The sequence below is a fragment of the Chenopodium quinoa genome, unplaced genomic scaffold (assembly GCF_001683475.1).
Source record: "Chenopodium quinoa cultivar QQ74 unplaced genomic scaffold, ASM168347v1, whole genome shotgun sequence".
In the NCBI taxonomy this organism is placed as follows: Eukaryota; Viridiplantae; Streptophyta; class Magnoliopsida; order Caryophyllales; family Amaranthaceae; genus Chenopodium; species Chenopodium quinoa.
The window spans coordinates 2,040,490-2,066,749 of record NW_018743204.1 but is presented as its reverse complement, the minus strand read 5'-3'; the positions used below and the strand labels follow the sequence as shown (position 1 = coordinate 2,066,749).

At 32.4% G+C, this 26,260-nt stretch overlaps 2 protein-coding genes across 2 annotated transcripts; one reads left to right on the top strand and one right to left on the bottom strand.

Annotated features, from left to right (window-relative positions):
• Positions 1 to 2,386: 2,386 nt before the first annotated feature.
• On the top strand, positions 2,387 to 5,672 carry LOC110733866 (patellin-6-like). Its single transcript, XM_021913940.1, has 4 exons — positions 2,387 to 3,532; positions 3,626 to 3,750; positions 4,432 to 4,573; positions 5,066 to 5,672. The coding sequence occupies exons 1-4, from the start codon at positions 2,798 to 2,800 to the stop codon at positions 5,324 to 5,326; spliced, it is 1,263 nt and encodes a 420-aa protein (XP_021769632.1). The 5' UTR covers positions 2,387 to 2,797; the 3' UTR covers positions 5,327 to 5,672.
• A 4,650-nt stretch (positions 5,673 to 10,322) lies between these two features.
• Positions 10,323 to 14,704, bottom strand: LOC110733790 (protein CHROMOSOME TRANSMISSION FIDELITY 7-like). Its single transcript, XM_021913847.1, has 6 exons — positions 14,265 to 14,704; positions 13,898 to 14,153; positions 13,720 to 13,815; positions 13,521 to 13,589; positions 13,059 to 13,408; positions 10,323 to 10,678 (listed from the first exon to the last, which is right to left on the bottom strand). The coding sequence occupies exons 1-6, from the start codon at positions 14,399 to 14,401 to the stop codon at positions 10,552 to 10,554; spliced, it is 1,035 nt and encodes a 344-aa protein (XP_021769539.1). The 5' UTR covers positions 14,402 to 14,704; the 3' UTR covers positions 10,323 to 10,551.
• Positions 14,705 to 26,260: the final 11,556 nt, after the last annotated feature.

Here is a 26,260-nt window from a genome sequence, read left to right as displayed (position 1 = left end):
AATAACAAAATAAATTAGTCTTTTATGTATCTGATAAGTTTATCGTTTTTTTGGTCCGTGTCCTCTTTTACTGAGATAAACCAAACACTTGATTTTGTGTCTCGGACACATATATACCCATGTCCCGAATGTAGATGTATCTAATACGCACTCAACATGTATTGTGCTTGTTGATGGCATACTTGTTATAAGAAGAAAGCTAGAGACCACATTTTAGCATACTCATTTCCCCTTCTAAACTACGAGTACGAGTTTTAAGAAATTTTGGCCTTCTTAGCTTGAAAACTTGTTATTCCCTTAAAAAAAAAAAAAAAAAAAAAAAGAGAGAGACTTGAAAGTTTGAAACCTTGTCAAAAGAAACAAAGAATTCTTTCCTTAATCCTTATAATATAATAAACCCAGACATTGCATAGCAAAAGACATAAGAAGTAGAGAATATTTAAAAAGTATTGTGACATTTTCATATATAAAAATAGATAATATTTATTTGTAATTAACACTTACTCTATAAGTCATTTTAGTGTTATTTTGTTTTGTACTTCGTTTGTTTCTTGTAGGAAAGCAATCATTACCACTAGTTGTTACTTATTACTCCATATTAACCAAATAAAAATCATAAGCTATTACGTAGTTGTCGTAGTACATTGTCTACCACACTTTGACAAACCTCGTACCCACACATATGTTGAAAACTCGAGTTGCTAGCATGAACATAAATTTAATTGAATCAAAGATAGATTGAGTCTTAGATTGAGCTCTATAAAAACATGAAAAAGCTTAATCAAATCAAAAGTACGGATCAATTAGCGCATCTCTTGGCTCCTGCACAATCAAACCTGGGTACGACGGAACCATCACATTGCTTATTATTTCATATTCATCATTTTTTACTACTTGCAATCACATTCAACAATTACGTCTCTTGAATTGCAATAGTCATCTTCGTGCCTAGCACAATATCTTTTGCATGTGTCACATTCACCTATGGCAAACAAAGCGTTGACATTTCCCTAGTCTATAATTTATTTATTTTTTGGGTAAAATGAGACTTTTATTTGGAAATAAATTAACCACTAATAATATTATAGAAAATAACAATTTTTAAAGTCAAATTAGCCATTAAAAGTAAATCCAAAATCAATAACATAATACTAAAACAAACATCGGAAATGACACATGTCACTTGCTGGTGTCTTTTTTTCCCTCCAAAAAACATTTTCCAAAAAAAAAAAAAGATATGCTAACTTTATATTTCTTTTTATATCTTTTTTATTGACAACTTATTTAAGACAATAAAATTATACTATGTATATATTTAGTTTATATATTATAATAGAAATTAAATTAAAGATTCTTATTACTGATACTAATATTATTTGCGATATTTTTCTGATATATTACAATCACATGGATTTAATTATAGTAAATTAAAAAAAAAAATTACGCTATATTGCATCAAATTGACTTTAACACATAAATCTATAACGTAGATATATATTATTATATCACTAATAACTATATACTAAAGGCGAAATCAGAAATTTTCTCGCCTTTTTCTTCTTTACTTTCCTTTTTTTTTTTTTTTTTTTGCCAAATTTTAATGACATCAATTTATAACCCACAATAATACTAATTTCCATTTTGACAACATATATAATCCATATATACTCAGCAGGTTTTCCTTTTGACAACATATTTAATCCAAATATACTAAACTTTTTTTAACATACCTTCTATACAAATTAGGAAACTTTTAGTTACAAAAAATACTAATAAAAAAAAGGTATTAGAATAATAATTTTATCCATGTTTATTATAACATTATCATTTTTTCTCCAACTTTTAGCATTTGATGATAAAATGTATTTTAATCAAAAAAGAAAATTCATTTTGTTAGCATACTTCGTATAAATCTTAAGATTATACACAACGTTTATGTGAACAAAATATTTTTGTTATATAATAAATATTGGAAACTCAACCTAAAGTAAAAATAAAATAACCTAAATTTTCATATTATGCCGGTCAAAGTGTGTCAACAAAATAGAGACAAATGTATATATGTGAGTACGTATATGGATACTAAAATATTTTTGTTTTCTTATATAGAACCTTATATCTTCTAATTTCTCTTATCATTTTTTTATACAATCCAATGTTTCATCGGTATAATTCAAGCTTTTGTTAAAAATAATGTTATGGTAATTATTGTTGAATTAACATTATTATTAATAATTTACTTACTCTACAATTTAATTAAAACCATTTGTGACACGGGACTTAAGCTAATTAGTTCTATAAAAAAGTTAAGCCCTTTTCCCAAAATTACTCCTCAACAGCTTCTACTTGTGGTAAATTCAGATTACCAGTCACTTCAATTTTGATGTAGCCTCGTTCAAATTTTCAACCTTGATAAACTCAAACAAACAAACTCCCCCACCTTCAACTTTTTTTTTCACTTAATTCAAATACACCCTCAAACCTCACCCCTTCTTTGCCAGCTTTTCCAGTTGAAAAAACAAAACACACTCACCCCCACTTCAATTATTTATCCCCTTCTTTCTCTCTCTTATAACCTTCTTTTTCAGTCTCTCTGTTTCCCCCTGTTTTTTCCCTTTCTTTCTTCTGCAGTACCAAAAATGCCAAACAAATACCCATAAAATCTTCCTTTCTCACTCTCTCTCCTCCATTCCCACATTCCCTCTTTCTCTCTCTAAAAACCCACAAATTTCTTCCCAAAATCCCCCCCAAAAAAACCAAAAAAAACAGAGCAAAAACAGAGTAAAACAGAGCAAAAATGGAAGCATCTTCACCATCACCAAAAACTCAACTACCCATTTCAACCCCATCACCAAACCCACAAAAACTCCCAACAAAAAGAAACTTAATCTCCTCTTTAATGGAAGCAACAACTCTTCGTTCTCCTTCTTTCAAAGAAGACACTTATTTTCTCTCTAATCTCAAACCTTCTGAGAAGAAATCTCTCAATGAACTCAAATCCAAACTTTCATCTTCACAATCCTATCAAAACCCATCAATGTGGAACATTCCTCTTCTCGCCGAAGACGAGAAGGCGGATGTAATCCTCCTCAAGTTCCTCCGAGCGAGGGACTTCAAGGTAAACGAAGCGTTTTCAATGCTCGAGAAATCGCTACAATGGCGAAAAGAGTTTAAAGCCGATGGTGTAGTTGAAGAAGAATTAGGGTTTAAGGAATTAGAAGGATTAGTTGCTTACATGCATGGATTTGATAGAGAAGGTCACCCTGTTTGTTACAATGCTTATGGTGTTTTTAAGGATAAAGAAATGTATGAAAGAATTTTTGGAGATGATGAAAAACTTGAGAAATTTTTGAGATGGAGAGTTCAAGTTCTTGAAACAGGGATTAAATTACTTCATTTTAAACCTGGTGGTGTTAATTCTATTATTCAAGTTACTGATTTAAAAGATATGCCTAAAAGAGAACTTAGGGTTGCTTCTAATCAGATTCTATCTCTATTTCAAGATAATTACCCTGAAATGGTTGCTCGCAAGGTAAAGGGCAGTGATGTAGATGAGATTTGATTATCCGTGTTTCGGTTTTTTGTGTGTTGCTTCTAACAATTGTGTGTTATTTTTTGTGTGTAGATTTTTATCAATGTGCCATGGTATTTTAGCTTGTTGTACTCAATGTTCAGCCCGTTTTTGACTCAAAGAACTAAGAGCAAGTTTGTGATTGCTAAGGAAGGCAATGTTGCTGAAACACTCTACAAGTAAGCACATTAATTAAATTTTAATTAATTCCTTTTATTTAATTATTAATGTGATATTAAATGCATTTAATTTTTGAGTAAATTATAAAAGTGCCCATTTAGATGTGTTTAATTTTTTTAAATGTATGATACTGTGATTAGTGGTGTTTGATAGGGTTTTGTGTGGCAAAAAGGACATTTCATCTGAATTTTTGCTTACTTTTTTCATGTTTGCCTGAACTTAAAACTTCTTTGTTTCTTTTCTCTGTCTTTTTTTGATAATATTTGAAAAGGTTAATCTCATTTCCTGTGATCATGTTTCTTGTGTTGTCTTTTTCTCACTTCACTTTTGAATTTTTGAATATGCTAAGTGTATTAAATTATTCTACTGATATTTCCTTAATTTCAAAAAAGAGTATCTAAAATCATTAGTACTGTTGATCTTATCTTTATGTAAAGAATTATACTATCTACTATGGAGTATCTCCGTTTTGTAATGATGTTAACAACTCTAGTTTTACACGCGTGCTAATGATGATAACATCAATTTAAATTTGAAATGAAGGTTGACAAACGATTAATTATATATGTTAGACATGTAGCATTACTCTATACAGTATTAATATTGGAAATGCTTATAAGTTGAATTTAAGTTAAAGCTAATAATTGGGTTTGATCTACTTTTGTATGCAATGTATCTAGGTTCATAAGGCCGGAGGATGTACCAGTTCAGTATGGAGGACTGAGTCGACCGGGCGATCTCCAGAATGGGCCGGCGAAACCGGCCTCCGAGTTCACTGTCAAAGGGGGTGAAAAGGTTAATATTCAGATTGAGGGCATTGAGGTTAGTTTTTCTCTTTTCCTGATACAGTTTTTTCTGTTTTTGATTGTCCAACGCATTGTTGTGCCTCACAAATTGAGGGAAGCATTAAATAGAAATTAAATTTGCACCAAAAATAAGCTAAACAAATTGTGAGGTGAAAAACATTCGATTGTAAATTAACTACTTTTGATTGTAAATACCTTCAACAAAACAAACAATTCAAATTTTAGGAACTATTTTTACATGCACAATTGGCATATTGCATTATTGAGTATGATTCAAGGACTAGAATTGTAGGATGTTTTGCTGATTTTTTGTCGGAAATCCCTGAAATGTGGGGTTAGTTCTGCTCAAGTTTGAAATCAAACTTGGAACTAACATTAAGGCATGTGAATGAATTTATGAAATTAGATTGTCAAGGGATTAATGGTGTGTCCTACTTGTTTTATGCTTAAGATCAATGTCAATAGTTTATTTATAATGAAGACGCATTAATTGTTGTTTTTGTAATAGGCGGGTGCAACAATTACATGGGACTTGGTCGTTGGTGGTTGGGACTTGGAATATAGCGCAGAGTTCATCCCGAACGCTCAAGATAGCTACACCCTTGCAGTGGAGAAGCCGAAGAAGCTCAACCCCTCAGACGATGCCATCCACAACTCGTTCTTGGCAAAAGAGGCCGGGAAACTTGTGTTGTCTGTCGACAACACCACATCACGGAAGAGGAAGGTAGCTGCCTATCGCTATGTCGTCCGCAAATATACACTGGCCTAGTGTGATCCCTTGTGTAAAATAACCCAAGTGTCCTAGAATATTTAGGTTTTGGTGTTGTTTTGTTTGTTTGAGGTTATTAACTAATAGCAGTACTGCTTATATAAAATTAACTAATGTTGTTTTTGTATGGCTATGCCTATGAATTTATATCTCTGCTATAAAGTGTTAGTATTATTATAGTTTTAACTTAGTGCAATTGTATACTAGGTGTATTAATCTAGATGCTTGTATTATCATTTTTGGGGAGTTGATTTTTTGGAAATCGACAATCCTTGGCTTCTAATTGCGTGTCTGGGATCTTGTTTGAGCTTTGTGTGTGAAATTGTGAAATCTCTTTGTTCAATCATAGACTCATAGTGAACATTATTCATTGACTACATTTGATATTCGATTACATAATGTAAAAAACATTATACTTTGTACTTTGTTATACTCTGTTTAATATTGCAACATGGGGAGAGCGTATAAGATTTTAGACAGTGAGAAAAAAGAAAATTCACAAGCTAGCATAAATTTAAGCAAATTAGCAGCACAAAGACCACAAGCATAAATTCACAAAAGCCAAAAAATAAAATAAATTTAAGCAAATAAGCAACACAAAGACCTCAATTAGAAATTCACAAAACCCGACAAATAAAATAAATTTAAGCAAATATGCAACACAAAGACCTCAAGCATAAATTCACAAAAAAAAAAAAAAAAAAAATAAATAAAAGAAAAACAATTTGAAAGTAACTTAAACATAATTGTATATAATATCACCTCAATTTAACATTATTTTTTCAAGAAACAAATCAAATTTGTGCACAAGGATCAATTATCTATAAAGAGAAATAGATAGAGCAAGTGGGTTGCAACTTGCAAGTAGACTATGGCAATCGAATCGTTTAAGCTTTAAGACTGATAATTTTGGGTTGATTATGCTTTCAAGTAAAGTTCAGGTCAAGTCAATTCGGATTTCGGGCTTATTCTTGTCAACAGATAATCGAATTAGGTCGGATTCAGATCAAGTCAATTCGAATATTGAGTTTGTTCGAATCAATAAATAATAAAGTTAGGTCGGGTTCAAGCCAGGTTAATTCGGGCTTCAAGTTTGTTCAAGTCAATAGATAATCAAGAGTGCCAGGTTTCGAGTTGAGTTCGGTTTAAATCTATTTGGGTTATGTCATTTTGGATCGGGTCAAGACTTCCAATTAAGTTTGGATCATGTATAGTTCAAATAAAGTCATTTCAATCGAGTCGAGTCAACCTTTGAACATTCGAGTATTTCGAATTAGAAATAAAAATTTGGGTCACTTCAATTCGAGGCTAACATGATCGATGATTCAAAATTAATGAAAATGAATACTCAAAATATGCAAATTTTACACTAACATATTATAAAATATAAAATTACAAAAATAGAGCTAATTTAGTGCAGGTTGTTTTGTATTTGGGTCTTTTCGGTCTGGTTATAATCATTTCGGGTCATTTTGGATATAAGATAATTTCGATTGGGTCATTTTGAGTACCGAATAATTTCGAATTGAGTCACTCGGGCATCAAGTTTGCTCGGTTTAATAATTTCGGGTTAAAATCGAGTCGGGTCACTTTGGGTATCAATTCAAAAGCGCGTTAACTCCCTAGTTTCATTTAGGTTTACTTTGGGTAATCAAACAAGTTCAAAACTTAGCTGACACATTTTTAAGATACTTATTTCGAATTTTGTTTAAATTAGAACTAATCAGACCAGATGATTTAGACTTGTTAAATAATGACAAGAAGAATCAAATCAGATCAAATAGATTCAGACTAGAAACATTCAAACCAGACAAGATTTTAAAATATTCAGATCAAATCACCTTATTGCGTAAAGAGAACAAACCCTAAATAATTAAAATTTATATGTGCGACAATTAATTACGAACAGGGTGAATCAATAACGCAAACAGGGAATTAATCATGCCTATATATAGGACTATAACACATAGGGAAACACAGAAGGTACTAAATTAGGGGAATGCTGAGATAATTTCCGGTGAAAGTGGGTTGTTACTATAAACATGCAAGTGTGAATGAGGATAGGGAAGAGTAAGGAGCAGCAATTAGTTTGTCTAATTTATGATCTTGGTGTTACAAAAAGGCTATTTGATTCTTTCTTTCTTAAATTGGGTTAATATTTTGATGGGGAATTCCAATGCACTGCCGAAAGTGGGCCACTTTTCAGCCGCGATAGGCCAAGTCCTACCTTGAGGTAGCGTGTGCAGAAGGCCTTTAACTATGGCTCGTCAAAGGAGCGCTGTACAAACTGAGCACAGCTGAAGTCTGCGGATTTTTTTACTCAAAAATTCTGATACTTGAAAAATTTTTGATGTTTCTGAATTCAAAAAATAAATATAGTTGTGTCGATTTCTGATTGAACGATATTGTTTGGCTTGACATTGGGTTGGATGGTGGAATAATCCGAGTCCGATTGTTTATTTGGCACGACACAAGAAAAACACGACGTGACACGAATATGGAGTGTTGTATCAAGTGATGAAATCTGAATTTTATGAGTAAGCACAATATATTATCAAAAAAAGGGGACAAAACACAACCTTGCAACTTTCCAAAGGGTGGATCGTGATGTTAAGAGTGGCCAACCCTACATAGCACGGGCACAAAATATCATCTCAAGCTTGGGTTGTGCGGTTGTGTCTAACTAAGTTTTAAGTATGGTCGTGTCTAGCTAAATTTCGTCTCAAACTTGGGTTGTGCGGTTGTGCATGCCCTATAACCATGGTCACACATTCAATATTATATCATCATTAAGCAATAAGAACTACGGAGTAATATAAAATATGTCCACTTTAGATTTAGTCCTAAGAAACAAAGGTAGCAAGTTGATAGAACCATCTCCCGACTCTTAAAGGGGGTCATATTTGCCTGTTGTTACTCCTTAAGTATGACATACGAAGTACATACGAGTAGTAATTAAAAATACAACCCCTAAAGGCCAAGGGATACATGTTGCTCTACTAAAACATTGAATTCCAACCCACCCCATAAGATACATGTTCTACTAAACATTGAATTCCAACCCACCCCATAAGATACATGTTCTACTAAACATTGAATTCCAACCGACCCCATAAAAAAAATCAAGTAATACTTAGCCCCCATTTGAAGTGTTGGTGTGAATTTGATCGTTTTATCCCCTTTATTTTAAGACCCTTTTTTTTTTTTTTTTTTTTTTTTTTTTTTTTTTTTATACAAACCTTTATTTTAAGAATTTAAAAACTATTATTGTTAATTCTATTTTGATATACATTATCTAAATTAATCCGAAATTATGTGTACTACAACTTATTTTTTCTTAAATTATTTTATCTAAACTTATAAATAAGGGGTAAATAAGATAAAACAGGCTAATAAGATGAACCAACATTGCCTAAGTTCTATTTGTTGCATTTGTTCTATAGCTTTGTTTGGGCCACATAATACATTCTACTTACTACCAATCCACCATTAATAATACTGCATATGTATATTGTTGATATAACTTCTAATTAATGAATTTCAGGGACTTGGATTTCCTATGTATATTTATTTTTATTTTTATGCAAAAAAGGCATCTTGGTGAGCTAAAATATAAGAGACAAGAAAGGGTAGCAAATGGAGGGGTGCAGAAGCTGAAGGGAGCATTAGTTGCAATTGGGGGAGTTCCATTTATGTAATGTAAGAGAGAGTGACGTTTAAGCAATGGCTTTTCAGTTTTGGTCTTTTACTTACCATTTGCTACTTACATACGTTATACTATTGATTATTGAAGAATGATTAATCAATTATACAAGTACTACAAATCATTCCGTAATGAATAATGTTAGATGCAGAGCAAATATGTTGATTGCTAACTCAGAAAATATGAAGATTTCATAGTTTAGAGTGTGCTTTATTTACTTTCAATCAACTTAAACAGCCTAGGTCGACTTGACTTTTTTTTTTTTTTTTTTTTTTTTTTTTTTTTTTTTTTTTTTGGTGTTTAGAGAGCCACTAGGGCGGAGATGAAAATCAATCCCAGGATCCCCTGGAATCGGAAGGGAGCTTTAACCACTTGACCTATCCCCCACTCTCCGGCGTTTAAGATTTAAACTTAAATTTAAATCTTAAACTTAAATTATATTGAGTTTAAGATTTTAACCCCTTTTAACGTTTTAACCAACCCCATTAAACCAATAAGTAAGTTTTCTTTTTGAATAAACTACTTTCTTTTTAGGAGTCTATAACTCTAACTTACCTAAGAACTATAGATTAAGGTTTTCAATACACTACGTCATTGGATTCTATTTTCTTGGATTTGCTTTTGTATGACATTAAAAGTAATTCATGAATGATCAACACTACACCATTTTGATGCATATTTGGATTGCTCTAAACATTACTCTCTTGGGATCAATAATATTGTTTCTAGAGTGGTAAACTAATCTATTTTAATTAGAACATCAAGCACCCTATACAACACCCCCCCTCTCTTCCCACACACACACAAAAAAAAAAAAAAAATAGCATTACAATATAATACAGAGTTTTTATAATTCTCTCCAAATTTCCTTCCCCTTAACAAGTTAATCTTATACATCCATAACTTTAATATAAAGATATTAAACAGTTTTCCAATGTTTTTAATGTTCAAAAGTTACAGAACTGCACTACCATTGTTATAAAAAGTGCTAAAAAGAACAAGTTATGCACACAAAAATGTGAACTTTTGGGAAAATGCAGGATTATGTACAATGATTTCATCCACCTACCATGCTTCCATACCAAAATTCTATGCAAAAATATACTTGTATATACACATCATCTAACAAACAATGTTATGGGCTTTGCAGCTTTTCTCCCCACTTGCTTTTAGAGGTTATGAAATCTTAAGCAACAGGCTTGAAAGTGGGCCTATTATTAACAAATTTATGGGCCATGTACTCCAAGGCCCACTTTTGAAGAGGAAGGGAAAATAAAAATGGTTTTTACCATGTATCAAGGAGATTTTACTGTCTGGTTATATATAATGCATCCTTAAGCTGAATAAATGTTGGATTGTAATTTGGTTCCTGAGTCTGGTAATTTGGCTACAAAGATAAGTAATTAGCAGAATGCAAAGATAAAATGTTTGCAAGATATTCAGTAGCTAAACTGGTGTGATTTCGAAACTTACAAGCTTTAATACAACAAATACATTGGAGTATATATTTAATAGTTGTATACTACGTTTTGTACACCAAAAAAGATCCTGTACCAGTATAATTGGTTGCCAATGCCTTTCCTGCTGTGGTTGGATTAGAGAATGCTAACTGCGAGTGCTCAAGAACATAGTCTGTAGAGAAGCTTTTCCTGCATGAATATTTTACATGAGAATAGATATTTAAATATTACTGGAATACAATCAACCAACAAAAGCAAAATGATGAAAAAAAAGACTGAATGGCAAATTTATGCTGCATTAAAAAACATAAACAGTCTCCTCAATAACTCCCTTATCATACATTTTATGGTAGTTAGCCTTGCCAGACAAAATTATGAAGCTGTAGGGTTATCGAGGGTATTGATGAACCTTGAAAGCAATATAACATCAGAATGATTATGAAACATTTGAGGCAGCCAACAGTCAAAGTGATAGTCACTCAGTTATTAGTTGATTTGAGCCTTTGAGGAGTTGAAACACAGAGTGCTGCTGTTGCTTACACAATTCTACTAGCAAGAGAAGCCAGGCAATGCAAGACTAAGAGATTATATCTATAGGTGCTTTATTGCTTTAGTGCGTGGGTGACTGTGGAGTTTGTTCATTACAGAATCTATGGCAATGCTTGTGTTGCCATCAAAAAGCATGCGAGAAATAAAGGCAAGTTAGGCAACCGAGTCAAGGATCTTATGGCAATCAATTAGTTCAAAAAAGTTGAGACTTTAGACTCCTAGATAACATACATGGTAATGTGCAATGAGAATTTATAAATGATGTTTTGGGGGATCATCAAGAAAAATTCTTATTACGAAAAAGTATGAGCTTCTGTCAATTGTTCTATCTAGCTGAATGACTACCAGCATCAAAACAGCTCTAAAGATATACTTTTACCTCATGGAAGATGAGAGCATGAGGCATTAATATAAGAAGTGATACTCAATTTGCATTAGCTAAGTATCACCTACTCAGTAAACCAATCCCTCGTCCCTAAGTGCACCCAAAAGGCCACAATGACAAGCTTTATACTCTACAAAAATCACGCCAATCTCGTCCTTATAGATACAAACACAAATGCAAAGAGGGTATGCTGAAGATAGTCAGATGCCGTAATACTGCCTTACTTTTGCAGCAATTCAATGGCATAACTAACATTCTGTTTGGTGAGATTTTGAGGAAGGAAAGGGAAAAATAGGAAGAGAAAGGGAGGTGTGTGTGTGTGTGGTGGAGGGGGGAAGGGAGGGTTTCAATAATAAAGAGATTAGGTTTATTTAAAGGGGAGGAAAATGGATCCTCATTCCCTCCAACCTTTCTTTTTACTTCCCCTATTTCTGCTGCAAATAAAGGAAAACGAATCCTGACTTTCACATCCCTCCCTTACCCTCCAAATCGTCATATACCTAAATATAGTGTAAATGTGAACTACCGTTAGTCACAGACTCACAGTCATACCTTCAAAGAGCATGCCAAGGCCGGACAGCATGCAGGAAGGAGGAGGGAGCACAAGGAGTTCACACTTCTAATTTTGGAAGGTATGTGAGTGCATTGCAAGATTTCTATTAGCCATGATGCAAACCTGACACCTGCATGATGCTAAAATTATGGTTTTATTCTTCTTCTTTTAAAATCATACAAGTAATAGTTAGCATGAGAAAAGACCTACTGCAACTCCAACCACCTAATCACCTATGTCCTGGGCCCCTGATCCATGTAGACCAAGGGCGAACACTCATTGTTTACGGCATGGACTACCAGGGTATCTAATCCTGTTCGCAATATGCAATTTGCATTCACTAACACTCTAGATTATCGTTTCACTAAGAAACCTTAATAATCAAACATATACAATCTAACAGTAAAATGCATATCCAAATTTACCATTACTGCCATAATGATATGTTTTAGCATCTGTTCAAGGTTTTAAGCTTCCATAGTAACTCACTAACCAGACCATCTGCCTCGATTAAAACAGCTCCAAGGTGCCTCATCCAGATTCTTGCAGTAATAAAATTATTCTATCCACAGTAGTGCACCTAAGCAGTAAGCACCTAAGCCCTCAGGTACTTTTGATTCCAGAATCCATATTCACCATTCACGTCGTAGTAAATAACTACTGGTTGTCATCTCATAAAGACATTAATATACATGACTTTGTCTTGTTTTCTATGGCATTTAAAACCCCATAAAAGAAAAAAGTATCGTGACTTTACCAAAAAGCTTTACTCAAGCAGAACATTATCAATGCAATGTGAATGACTACTGTCTCTACGGACCTAATTTGTATCCCTCTTCTTTTCTGCCTAGGCATGGGTAAATGGACTGGAACAAGGAGTCACTGACAGTTAGTCATTATGTGTCCATGCTGCTTAATTATGGCAATAATAATAATAATAAAGAAAGACTCTTTTTACATAGCTATAACAGGTCATTAGTAACAACTTTTTTGACATTTTTCTAATCAGTCATATATTCTCATTCATGGAAATTGATACACAACCATAGGTAGATTTTAAAGTGTGGGAAGAGCTAAGTTACCTCACAGCGTCTAACAAGTGAGTTGCAATATGTTTTCTTCGATTTGATGGACTGACCCAAATAGCTCTAATGCCACAAGAAGCAGGTGTAGCCTCCTCTTCACAGACAATGGATCCCAGTAAGGTAGAATCCATAGCTTCCGAGCTTTTATGGGTAGAGCCTTTCCTAGAAACTTCCCTTTGAAAGCATATCGTACCAAACTGCAATGTCTTTGCTTTAGGTATTACTTCTTTTCCACTTGCACTATCTGATAATTGTTGTACCGAGTCCGAAAGGAGCTTGTGTGCCGTGCTTATTGGCTCCACAATCATACAGCCAGCGACTCTTTGTGAGGATATAAACAAATACACCTGCAACAACCATTCCGCAAAGGTTACTCAATAATATCTACGCATACAGAACAACTTCCGAAACACGAAATGAAGTGATATGTCTGGATAACTCCAACATATCAGTACAAACCTCACAAAGCTCATGGAAAATCCACCCATCACCAAGCTCAATCTCCATCATCTTCACAACTTCTTGTACCTAAAACATAATAATATCCCAACAAAAAGCTAAATTTACTGCACAATCATCTCAATCTTGTTTACAACAAAAAAATCACCAACAAAGAAACACCAGCTACTTTTAAAGCAAAATGAAATAAGATCTCAACTTTCTTCATTTGAGCCGAAGGATCACAATTCGAAACAACTACGATACGATCCCTTTCGAGAACCGGTAAATGAATCAATCGCTCTTGGCGCCAACCCTGTAAATCAATACAACAATTCAAACAATCCAAAAAAACAGAACTACTATTGAAAAAAGGGCTAACATTATGCAAATTTCACCTTAAATGGGATTCCATGAGTATAATTCTTATGAAATGAAGTATGAACTTTCTCATCAGTTTCATCCCCTTTAGTATACTGAATCCCACAAACTTTACAAGTATGAAGAAGAAAATCAGACTGACCCAATTCCAAATGAAATTGGGCATACTTTCTCTTCTTATTCAAATTCTTTCCTTTAAATTTCTCACTCTTTTCGATTTGCTCTTCGAAACTTTCTTCCCCAATTATCCCATCACTTGTCGATTCCTCAACCCTAAATTATAGGACCATAATATTAGATTTGGACCAAATTAACGATCCGGGCATGAATAAAATTTGATTAATTAAAGTTAAAAATGCATAATTTGGGGGAAAATTGAAGTACCTGGTGGGTTGACGAGTGTATTTGATTCGAATTTCTGGGCACTTAGGTGCCCTAATTCCGTCGAATAAATCGTCGGAATTTGCAGATGGAGGAAGATTTGATGAGTGTTTGAAGAATGATTCAATCTTTTTCTGCATTTCTTCCGATACTTCAAAACTCGCAATCAATTTCTTGCAAAATTCTGATAGAGTTCGGGTTTTGCTGAATATGCAGATTACTTTGGACTTTTAGCTCCCTCCATTTTCGTCTATCTGGAATTTGGGGACTATGTTTTCGCGCCAAAACGTTCAGTTTTTTTTGGAGGGTTGTATAGACCGACTTAGACGTGTAGAGTAATTTAGGGGTGTTCTATTCACCTGATTTTTATTTATCTGATATTAACGAACTTTACAAAATTTATTTGAACTTATTTTAGTTGTAATTTGTATTTTAGTAACCCCTTATCAGACTTTATTTTTCCCGAACTTAATTAACCTGAAATTAGTGAAGATAAGGTGAACTGAATAAGCCCTTAGTGATAAGACATTTTTATTTCTAAATAATTGCATGGTTTGTTTGAGCACGCTTGCTGACTGTAAAAATATAACCGTGTCTCCAAAAATACTCGATATTAGCATGAATATAACTTTGATTTGATTTGTATCTGAAATAGGATCGAAGAAATTTTGATAAATCTAAACACGTTTGAGATAAGGATGTGAGACACTTTATAGGCAACCATATAGCTTATAACACCCCCAAATCCCTCTCTAAGGAAAAACTAGTATAATATGTATAATTATACTATAGAAATAGACTTAGGCATATTATCGGCGCGTGATTACGTAAGGCTACTTCAAAAACTTAACTCAACAATAAACTTGCAGCGGAAAACTCAACTCTTCTTTTATTAATATTTAAAAATAGTAACATTGTCATGAGTACTCATAACAAAACAAAAACCAACATTCCCTTATCTAGGTGAAGCAAATCTCGGGACTCCCATATGCTTAAATTATTGACTCCACCTGAAAAATTCATCACTGCTTACCATTAAGGTAAACAGGGCGAAGCAAAACAAATAGGAAATACAAATTAGCAAAATATGACAAGTACATTTAAGTGCAAGATAAGTAAACTCAATTTTATTAGCAAACATTCTTTTGAAACCAGTTATGGAAATTCCAATATTTATTTCATAATTAAATTCTCATAATTCCAAATCCACTCTCAAAATTCTCAAATAATCCAATACTCAAATAAGTTGAATAATAATTCAATTAATAAAATCAATTTCTTTTTAAAGCCCCATTTCCTCTCCTAAGTGTGCACATCCCCCAAATTAGTATCTTTATATTGAAAGACTATCCTTGAGGAAAGACCCGAACCCAGTCATACAATGTCCAAACTCTTATCAACCAAATCTACATAGTGGGATTAATTTAATCATGCTTGTAAAGCTTTAATAATAATTCAATAATTCTCATAGAAGTTCCTCTTTGAATAAAATCAACCTATATAATAAAGTAACTCCTTTTTATTTAATTCAACATGTTTCAAAATCAAACCTTCTTAAACATGATAAATCATTAAAACATGGTATTAAAATAATTTCTCAAACATATTTGTTTTAAAACATTAATTCTCAAACTTATTTCATAAATCACAATAACCAATTTAATTCAAACATCATTAAAATCACATAAAACATATAAGTCAAACCAATCACTTTAAAAGGTATTTAGCGACCTAAATGTACCTTGAATCCTTGCTTAGCAAACACTCAAAAGAACCTCAAGCACTCTTGTCAAGAACACCCTACAATTAAATATAACCTTAATAAATATAAGGTCATCAAATAATCACAACAATTAAAATAAACTCCCAATTCTATGTACACGAACCTTATAAAAATTCTTTTCATAACTTTGAATAATTTCAAATTTCATTTAATTTAAAACACTAATAATAATTTTTGTAAAACCATAATAATAATAATAATAATAATAATAATAATAATAATAGAATTAATTAAGAGAAGAGAAGAAGAGAGATTGAAAACCGAAGAAGAAGAGAGGAAGAGGAAGGCACGACAGCAGCTTCCAACAGGTGCTACTGGCGTCGGAGGTGGTGGCAGTCGGCAGTTTGAGGTGGTGGTGGCGCAATAAAAGTGAAGAGAGGAGGAGAGAAAAGCGTGAGAAATAGAGTGGGAAAAAGAGAGAGAATTTTGTGTGAGTTTTTGCATTGATGTAAGGGGGTGTTTATAGGCTCAAGCATGCAAGAATTAAGGTAATATTTTATAGGAAGAAGTATGTCAATTTTAGTTTAAGGAATTACTTGGAAAAGAGAGTTTAATAATTAAGGAAGGTTTAATTTTTGGTGATTAAGAAATAATAAAATATGGTAAGAGGTTGATCATGAAATAAAAGATGGTAAGTGAGCTTGCTTGGGGAATAATTAAGAGACAATATTAGACAATATAATCCATGATCATATTTTGATAAGATTGGAATAAAGGGTTTAAGAAAATAAGGAATTTAAGGAGGATAATTAAAATACAAACTAACAAAAATTATCCCAAATTTAACATAGTTTGGCCGAAAATATTGAGCCTACTCATGCTCAATATTTTTGGACCTCCTACATTAGTTTAGGGAAATTTTTTCTAGATTTTAAAGATTAAAAATGATTGTGTAAATAATTTATTTTGTAAGAAATATTTAATTAGAAAATCTTACCTTAAAACTAACTTAATTAACTAAGAAAAATCTGATTTTCTACATTATATTTAGATTGAGCCTAATCAAGCTCAATATTTTCGGACCTCCTACATTAGTTTAGGGAATTTTTTGATAGATTTTAATGATTAAAAATGATCGTGTAAATAATTTATTTTGTAAGAAATATTTAATTAGAAAATCTTACCTTAAAACTAACTTAATTAACTAAGAAAAATCAGATTTTCTACACTTAGAAAATCCGAAATCCTTAGCTAATTAATTCGGATTTTCAGGCCTTTCGGCCCTTTAATTGATAATTAGGAAATGTAATTTTTGTTAATTAAAATATCCAATATATATATAGTTAGGTTTTTATTAAAATATTAAATGGATGATTAACCTTATCCGAAATCCAAAGTAATAATCGAGTTTGAAAATATTTTTGGAGTCAAAATTCAAATATCATTTTGGCTCCTTAATCAAATAATAAAATAAATTACTAAAATACCCTTTTTAAAAATTAGTAAATAATTAATTAGTTAGAAAATACGTCTCAAAAATACGGGGTATTACATAGCTATTCTTCAACAATCCAAAATCAATTCCACTTGATTAGACTTGAGTTTAAACCCACATCTACATAAACTCACTATGCAAGGGTGTGAAAGAAATTAACGTGCAAATTTAATAAAGAAAAGCATCAAAATAAAAGTTTGTGTTCAAAGTACAAAATAGAAGTTCAAAAGATTTAAGTTTCAAAATCCATAAGAAAGATGATTTAAAGCAAATTAAAGGAAAGAAAGATAGTTTAAAAGAAAAAAAGTTAAAAGTTCAAAAGTCAAAAGCATATTTGTACACTATGGAATGAAGGCTTTCTTTGGATCTTGAGCCTTTACTCTTCTCGGGCAATCCCTCAACCTTAAACCACACCACATACAACTTGCAAAAGATCTATTAAAGGCAACAATTGAACAAGGTCTGATTATGTAAGGATACATAGGTTGTCTCATCTTGAGGTCAAATCGCATCTTATCCATCAACAACGATAAGAATTTTTAGAATTTCAAAGAACACGTAGTCTAGATACCAACCTATATTGAAATACAAACCTACATTAAGCACAAGCCAACCAAATCAATCGTTCATCGTCTTTACCATTAGCTACAAATTCAAACCTTTTTGTTTTCTTAATCCAAACCATTCTTGCCAACCTAAATGGATCAGACTCTCCTCTTTTTTCCAAAAGAATATAATTTGTTCGAATATAACGTCATTCCATTTAAACTTAATCCAAGCTCTTTGATTGAGATTCCGCAAGGTTGTGAGGTATTACATTACTCAAATTAACTTATTGATATATTAACTTGACCTAATCTGACCTAAAAATATGGCTCAACTAACAACATCTCACCCAATTCCTAATTATACAACTTTATGTAATAATGTAAGTAGGACTGTCAAAAGAATTTCATTAATTTTTATAAGAAAAGAAGAATGTAAAACAAATACTATAATGAAAGTGAGTAAATAATACAAATCACACTTTATAGTTTATATTGAAAGCATCTATTAAGACCAACAAATCTATTAGCATCATTATTCAATCAACATGAAATAAATAAAAGCAATATTATACAAGCCGTACTGCATTTGTTGGTAAATACATGGAGGGTCATAGCCAAATCTAGGATTGATTGTATATCGTCTATATCACTATCCATCCTTGTGGCCATTCTGGGTCTATTCACAATAGGCCATTATTTAAAAAATAAATAAAAATACAATGCAAGAATTATACATAATAAGAGTTTTAATTTGCAACTGTTCATGATATCATCCGCCGAATCTAGACTTGTTAAACCGTCAAAGTTTTGCGGAGAGAAAGTTCCCTTTCAGAAATTGCTTCCTTACACTTGTAAAATGAGTGTTCATTAAATAATGTTCCAAACATATGCATTTCACATCAAAGTCCAAGGTTTTCTTCTCTTCTGAAGCCATTTTTTTCATCAAATTTTGTGTGTTCTTGTCGTTCACCATGGCCACAAGAACATCATCATCTTAAAACCATTTATAAAAACTTACGCTAGAATTTGTTGCATCTTCAATGCAAATGATCAATATATTTATACATATTTCAAATTACATACATGCATAAGAAGTAATTAAACTTATTAAAGAAAATTAGGGTTTTTTTTTTTTTTAATTAATCAGAGTTTGCAAGACATAACTATAACAATTTAGCGCGTTTTGTGAGCCACACTATGTGACCGCTTAAAATGTAAAAGAATAAAATAACCCATTTAACACTAACCGAGTAGTAACCCCTATAACACTGAATAAGTAACCCCTATATGGTTGTAACACTGACCGAATCAAATATAACTATATACTAAAAGACATACCAGCACTGACACGTGTCATTTTCCGGTGTGTTCTTATTTTTTTCATTAATTTAGAAAACAAATCTTATACAGAAATAGAAGAATAAAAAGATTTAATGTATCCTTCCAATATATATATTGATACCATAAGCTTAAGTAAAAAAATAAATCAAATAATTTGTGACATACATAGTGTTATGTACTACTTTACCATTATAACAACAAGGATTTTTTTTTTTTTTAAAGATTTTTTAATTAATCAATAACTAGTTTTTATGCCTGGGCCATGCCCTAGATTACTGCATTATTTTCATGATAAAAATCTTTAATTTTGATTGAATGACATTTACTATATATGATAATAACTTAGTGGCTATAAACACGTTACACTACATTTAAACTTAAGGTCTGGGTTCAAGTCTTGTATATATGATACATATTTTTAAACATATCGAGTAAAAAAACCTGATTAAATGATGGAGCACCACGTGACTTCAACATATGGAGTACGTAAAAAACTCGATTAAATAAAGAGAGCACCACGTGGCGTGTAAGCTTGTTTAAGAACGTTTTTTAATATATAGTATAAACTATATACTAAAAGACACACCAACAATGACACGTGTCATATTTTGGTGCGTGTGTCCTTAAGTTTTCTTTACAAAAATTATTTGGAGAAACATTATTTAAGTAAGTTTTAATGAGATAAAAAAAAGTTGACTAATAAGAAAATAGCTTTAATGGTTTAAATTTAATTATTGTCTAAATTATTAATTTTATCAAGAATAAAGAAATCAATCTTAGAAAGGATAGTAAAACCAATTAGGAAATTTTTTATAAAAATTGCAATACAATCCATAATACTAGTAATAATAAACAATTATTATAAATTATCTTTGCCAAAAAATTACCTTAATAATTAATAACTACATAATAAAAATCAATCAATAACTATATAATATATTGATGATGACTATAATTTATTTTTTTAATGTATATAAGATATTGCCTATAATTTATATTTTATATTGATAATCAATTAGTTTTCATAACAAAAAAATGTTAAATAAAGAAATAATACGTTGTTTGAAAGATATGGATTAATATTTTAAGTGGCTTGATTTAGGTTAATAATAAAGTGATTTTTATTGTGAGTAAAAAAGGAATTAATTCATGGGTAGATAATAATAATAATAATAATAATAATAATAATAATAACGGATTTTTCACATATACCCCTAATTTATTTTTTTATTCACCATATACCCAAACTTTTTTTTTCAAATTCACCATATACTCATGAGTTTCACAAAAATGTCACTAAATGCTCAAATGACCAACGGATGTTAACTCATTTAGTCATTAAGGCTAAATTTGTCACGTGGCAACCTATGATTGGTTGTCATTTAAATTATTTAAATTTTAAAATAATTATTTAATTAATTATCAAAAAAAAAAAAAACGCACCCACCATAACCCAACCCCAGCCACCGCCTTGTCCCCGTCAAACCCCCACCGGCGCCGAATCTGCCAGAACCCCTGCGCCGGCGCCTCCTTGACCCCGACACCCCACCGGCCGGCACCCCTAAGCTTCCCCTGAACCACCCACTCCCTAATCGAAAAACCCTCTTCTCTCTCCCTAGAAAAACCCTCCTATCCCAATCACCGGCGTCCAAGAACCCCTCCTCGCACCGACGAACCTAAACCGCCCTTCCCACTGCCATCTCCACCCTCTGAACCAACACGCCAAAACCTAAAATTAAAAAACCCTTAAATCAAAATCTAGTGTTTCGATTTTGGGATTTTGATTTTGAGGTTTTAGGGTGTCGAAATGGTGGTTTCCGGCTATGGTGGGCGGTGGTGACAGTGTGTGACGCCGGTCACAAGGTAGGTGTAATACTCCGTATTTTATAATATTTTTATATGTATAAATTATTTATTTTACTCATTTTATTCATAACTTAAAAAAAATGATTCATTTCATTTTGAAGAATTAATTATTTAAATATCAAATAAGTGTGTATAAAATAATATGAGTCATTAATTGAGGCAATAAAAGTGTTTTGAATTGGGTCAACATTATTTAAATTGTTGGATCAACTTATTAAGAATTAAAGAACACTTAAGAACCCAACAAGTTGGCCTCAAGGGAGAAGTTTAAGGGAAGTAGGATTAGTAATGGCAGTTTTGGTAAATAAGTGTTTTTGTTTTAAAAAGGGGGATATAAATACTTTAACCCCAAGAATTTTACACTCTAAAATCATATTGTCAGATTTTACAAAAACCCGAAAAGTTTTTCCTCTTATTTTCTCTCTCCCTTTTCCTCTTTTTTCCCCCCCTTTTCCCACGTGTCTCTCTCTCTTCTCTTCCCTTAACGTTCGGCAGCCACCGCGCCACCGGCGACCAGCAGCAGCATCGGGGCACCATCGGTGTCCGTGCGCCACCCGTCCTCTCTTCTCCCGTGCGGTTCGGTATTAAGAAAAAAAAACTCTTTCTTTTCCCTAATTTATTTCTAATTTGTTTTAATTAATTTAAAGCATGATTTTGATTATATTTTGATGATAATTTTGGGTATTTGATGTTAAATTATTCCTATAATTTTCAGATTTTTCAATTTACAAACCCTAGAATTTGGGAATTTAATGTATATGGTTAGGGTTTGATCCTTGGTTGTTGTGGTTGTTAAATTAATGATCTAAACATGTTTTTAATGAGTTTTAAGCCCTCATTTAATGCTGGAATTAAAATATACACACTACTTTTTAATTAGTGTGTTAGAGTTTGATTACCCATAAAAGGGAAAATAGTTTTAATGATTTAAATATGATTTCCTAGTCTATTAGTGATGTTTTATAGTAAATTAGTATGCTGAAATTTTATTTAAGTCATGAAAACTAAATCTTTTTGAAAGGATTTAAAGTACCCACTTAAAGAAAATGTTTTATAGCTTTTAAACCATTAAATTGGGTTAATTAGTAAGGTTAAATTGTGTTATAGTTACTGAAAATTTGTGAGAATAGTGGATTAGTTATAGTTATGTATTTGTATTTGTAGGAAGCTTAGAGCTAGGTGTTTCAAGCGAGTGTGGCCGAGTTTAGGCATTATTCAAGGTACGTTTGTGCATGAGATTAATTGTGTATGCGTAGTATCATGCTAGGAATATAAAGTGTGTTCAAGTGATGAATTAGAATTTAGAAGCATGTTTGGTTGATTATATGCTTGGATTCGATGATGGTTGATCATGAATTATTAAGCAAGCATGTGAATATGTTATTTGATGCATGTTACAAGTTGAATATGCATGAATCATGGAGGTATGTTTTATTTTGAAGTAACAAGAAAGCATGAATTTAATAAGCAAGACTTATGTAAGTTTAAAGGAGCTAAAGTTAGAATTATTGAGCATGATTCATGATTGTAGGGAATATTTCAAACATCAACTTTGAGCCCCACTGTGATCATGCATTTAAGCATGGTAGCGTCCAAAGAGAAAGAAGTTAGAGATAAAAGAGTCGCCAACAAGTTTTAGGAACTTGTAAACCGTTCACTGGTGTGAAGGTTACACCCCATTCACGATCACGGAGATTGCTAACTCCATAGTGGTCCGGAACCATGACTGGATATTCGGGGATGATGGTACGAATCCAACATAAAATAGATTGAACCCGCCCTAAATCGGCCTCTACTTAATTCTTATAATATTCATGTGTGATTTCCGATCAACATACATACAATAAATTAACCCTAAACCTGTTTAATTTATGTTGGTTGATTATTAATGACAAATAAATCTATTATTGGCGATCACTTGAATTAAAAGCATATTAGCCTAAAATAAAATTATTAATTATCTTATTAGGCGTGATTTCAAGTACAAATTTCCTTAAAACCTACAGAAAGAAGGCGTGATCAAGCAATAACAATAAATAATGAATAATCAAGCAACATAATAATTATTAATTGACACAACAATCATCATCATAATCAAAACATCATTAGCAAGATCCAAGGCATGATACTAAACAGATTAATAACAAACCCTAACATGTCACTAATAATAAAGATCAAAGCTTTAGCCTAAACATGATACTAGAAACCAACATGACATTAGGATTATTAATTAACACCCTAAACATGAGTCTAGGAATCAAGATAAACATCCTAACATGATACTAGGAATCACAAAAGCATCCTAACATGATACTAGGAAATCACAAAAGTATCCTAGCATGATACTAGGAATTAAAATATTATTCTAAGCATGATTTATACATCAAAAGAATAATTAAGGATAGTACATCTACTCACTTTGATGCCTCATACTTCTTTTTATCAAAACAATACATGCGTTAGTAACTTCAAGAAAGATCAGATCAAATAAATAAATCAAATAAGAATTGAAATATAGATTTGAGACCAAACCCTCATAACTATCAACTTTTCACGTCGAGGTTGAAGACAACTTTAAGATTGGCTTGGAGTATTCAAGGCTCGTGAAGGAAGTATGGTGTGTGATTAGGGAAAAGTATCAAGAAGGTGTTGGGATGTGTTTAGGCTAGGCTAAGAAAATAAAAAAGAGTGAGAGAGAAGCTTTTAGCTTAGAGAGGATTAGATGATGATTGTTGGTGATCAAGCTTGTTGATGATTGAAAACGGGGTGAAACGACCTCTATTTATAGGGAAAAACGAGGGTCGAAGGATCAGAAAAGAGTCAGAATCCGACTCGGAGTCAAACAGGTGCTATCGCGACGCAATATGTCTATCTTAGTGCGATAAGCTTATCGTGACGCGATATTTCTGTCGCTCAGCGATACTTTTAGAAGATAGAATCCGTACGGAATCCGACTTCCAATCAAATTGGGTTAATCAAATATCCATACGTATTCTAATTTTATCAAAATTAAAAGCATTGAAAAACAAGTGTTTTATCCGATGTAAAATTCTTAAGTCTTTATCTTTTCAAAAACAGGATAAACTAGAACCTTCTAGAAGTTCTAGAAGCTAATAATAAATCCTAAGGGATTTAGGATTTAAAACAACCTTCTAGAGGATTCTAGAAGCTCATAATAAATCCTAATTGGTTTAGGAATAACATTAAGGTTAATGGACCCTCCACTCGGTCATTGGGTCGTAGGTAAGGCTCGGTTTAGGCCCGGTTTGGAATTTTGACCATAACTTCTTCGTTATAACTCCGATTTGGGCTTATAATATATTGTTGGAAAGCTCTTTTCAATCCCCATCCAACTACTCAATTATTGGACCAAGATTATGGAACAAAACAATTTGATTTGGACATTTTTATAAAATTAACATGAAATGAATGATTTTCAAAGACACGAAATGAATGATTTTGGGTTTATAGGCACGAAACAAATGATTTTGGTCTAAAACATTTAGGGAAAGGTTAGAAATTTTCAAGGCTAAAGGAAATTCACGAGACTCTTTAACTCTTCATCTAACTCGATAATCAAAGACGTGAAAGGTACTTATCACTGAGTTTGGTTTTTGGGGAGACACTATCAAGTGTCTACAATGATTTTATTTCTCACCCATTTATTATTGGTGTTGAGTCAAGACTCAAGAAATTAGTTTATTTATTTACTCGCTCATGTAAGTTGAGTTTGAGTTAAGGAAGTTTAGTAGTGCATCTTATGCACCAAGGTAGTAATCGTGTAATTTTGTGCACAACACTAGGTAAGGAACCTTAATTAAAATATGGATAATTTGTAAATTACCACCCACAAAATAGACCAATTTTGATATAACCACCCAAAAAATATTTTATTTTAAATTACCACCTATTAAATTAAAAAAACGCACAAATTACCAGCCATTTAGAATTTCCGGTGGAATTTCCGTCAGTGGGCCCCACTTTTTTTTTTTTTAATAATTTTTTTCTTCTGTTTTCTGGCTTTCTCACTCTCTTTCCCTGATTTTTTCACTCTCCTTCTTCCTACCTTCTTCCTTTCTTCTTCCCAACCACCACCACCACCATTCCATCATCATCAACAACAACAACAATAACCATACTACAGTAATACTACTCCCTTCTTTTTTTCTGCGTTTACCAAACGCCCCCTTATTTTATACGGAGTACTAATCATTTTGAGGCTGTGATGATTTTGTTCTTTCTAATGTTGTCAATTTCAATTTGGTATTGTGTAGGATAATAGTTTTTGAGTTGGGTAATTTACCCATTTGGCTTGGCAGCAATTTAATTGAGATGACTTGGCTGCAATTATGAACCATTACCAACATCATCATCTGCAATTATGAACCCCACCAACATTCCCATCTGCAACATCTTCCACCCCAGCCAAATTTCCCACCCCATCGACATTCCCATCCGCAATTAATCGAGGGGATTGGAGGTTTTCTGAAATTAGGGTTCATGCTTCAATTGATTAGGGGTTTCTTAAATTAGGGTTCTTATTTTAATTGAATTGGGGGTTTTCTGAAATTTCGAGCAAAACCAATTATTACAAAAGTTGTTAATTTTATACAGCTAATATGTGGAGGGAATTGTTGCTGTTTTTGCTCTTCTTGCGGCGGCTGGTGCGGCTGCGCGAGGTGGAGGAGATGGGTGGGTTGGTGTGGTTAACGGTTGCCAGAGGTGGTGTGAAAGGTGGAGCAATGGTGGTGGTGGTGGTGGTGGTGGTGGTGGTTGGGAAGAAGAAAGAAAGAAGGTAGGAAGAAGAAGAGTGAAAAAATCGGGGAGAGAGAGTGAGAAAGCCAGAAAATAGAAGAAAAAAAAGGAAAAAAATAAAAAAAGTGGGGCCCACTGACGGAAATTCCACCGGAAATTCTAAATGGGTGGTAATCTGCGCGTTTTTTTAATTTAATTGGTGGTAATTTAAAATAAAATATTTTTTGGGTGGTTATATCAAAATTGGTCTATTTTATGGGTGGTAATTTAC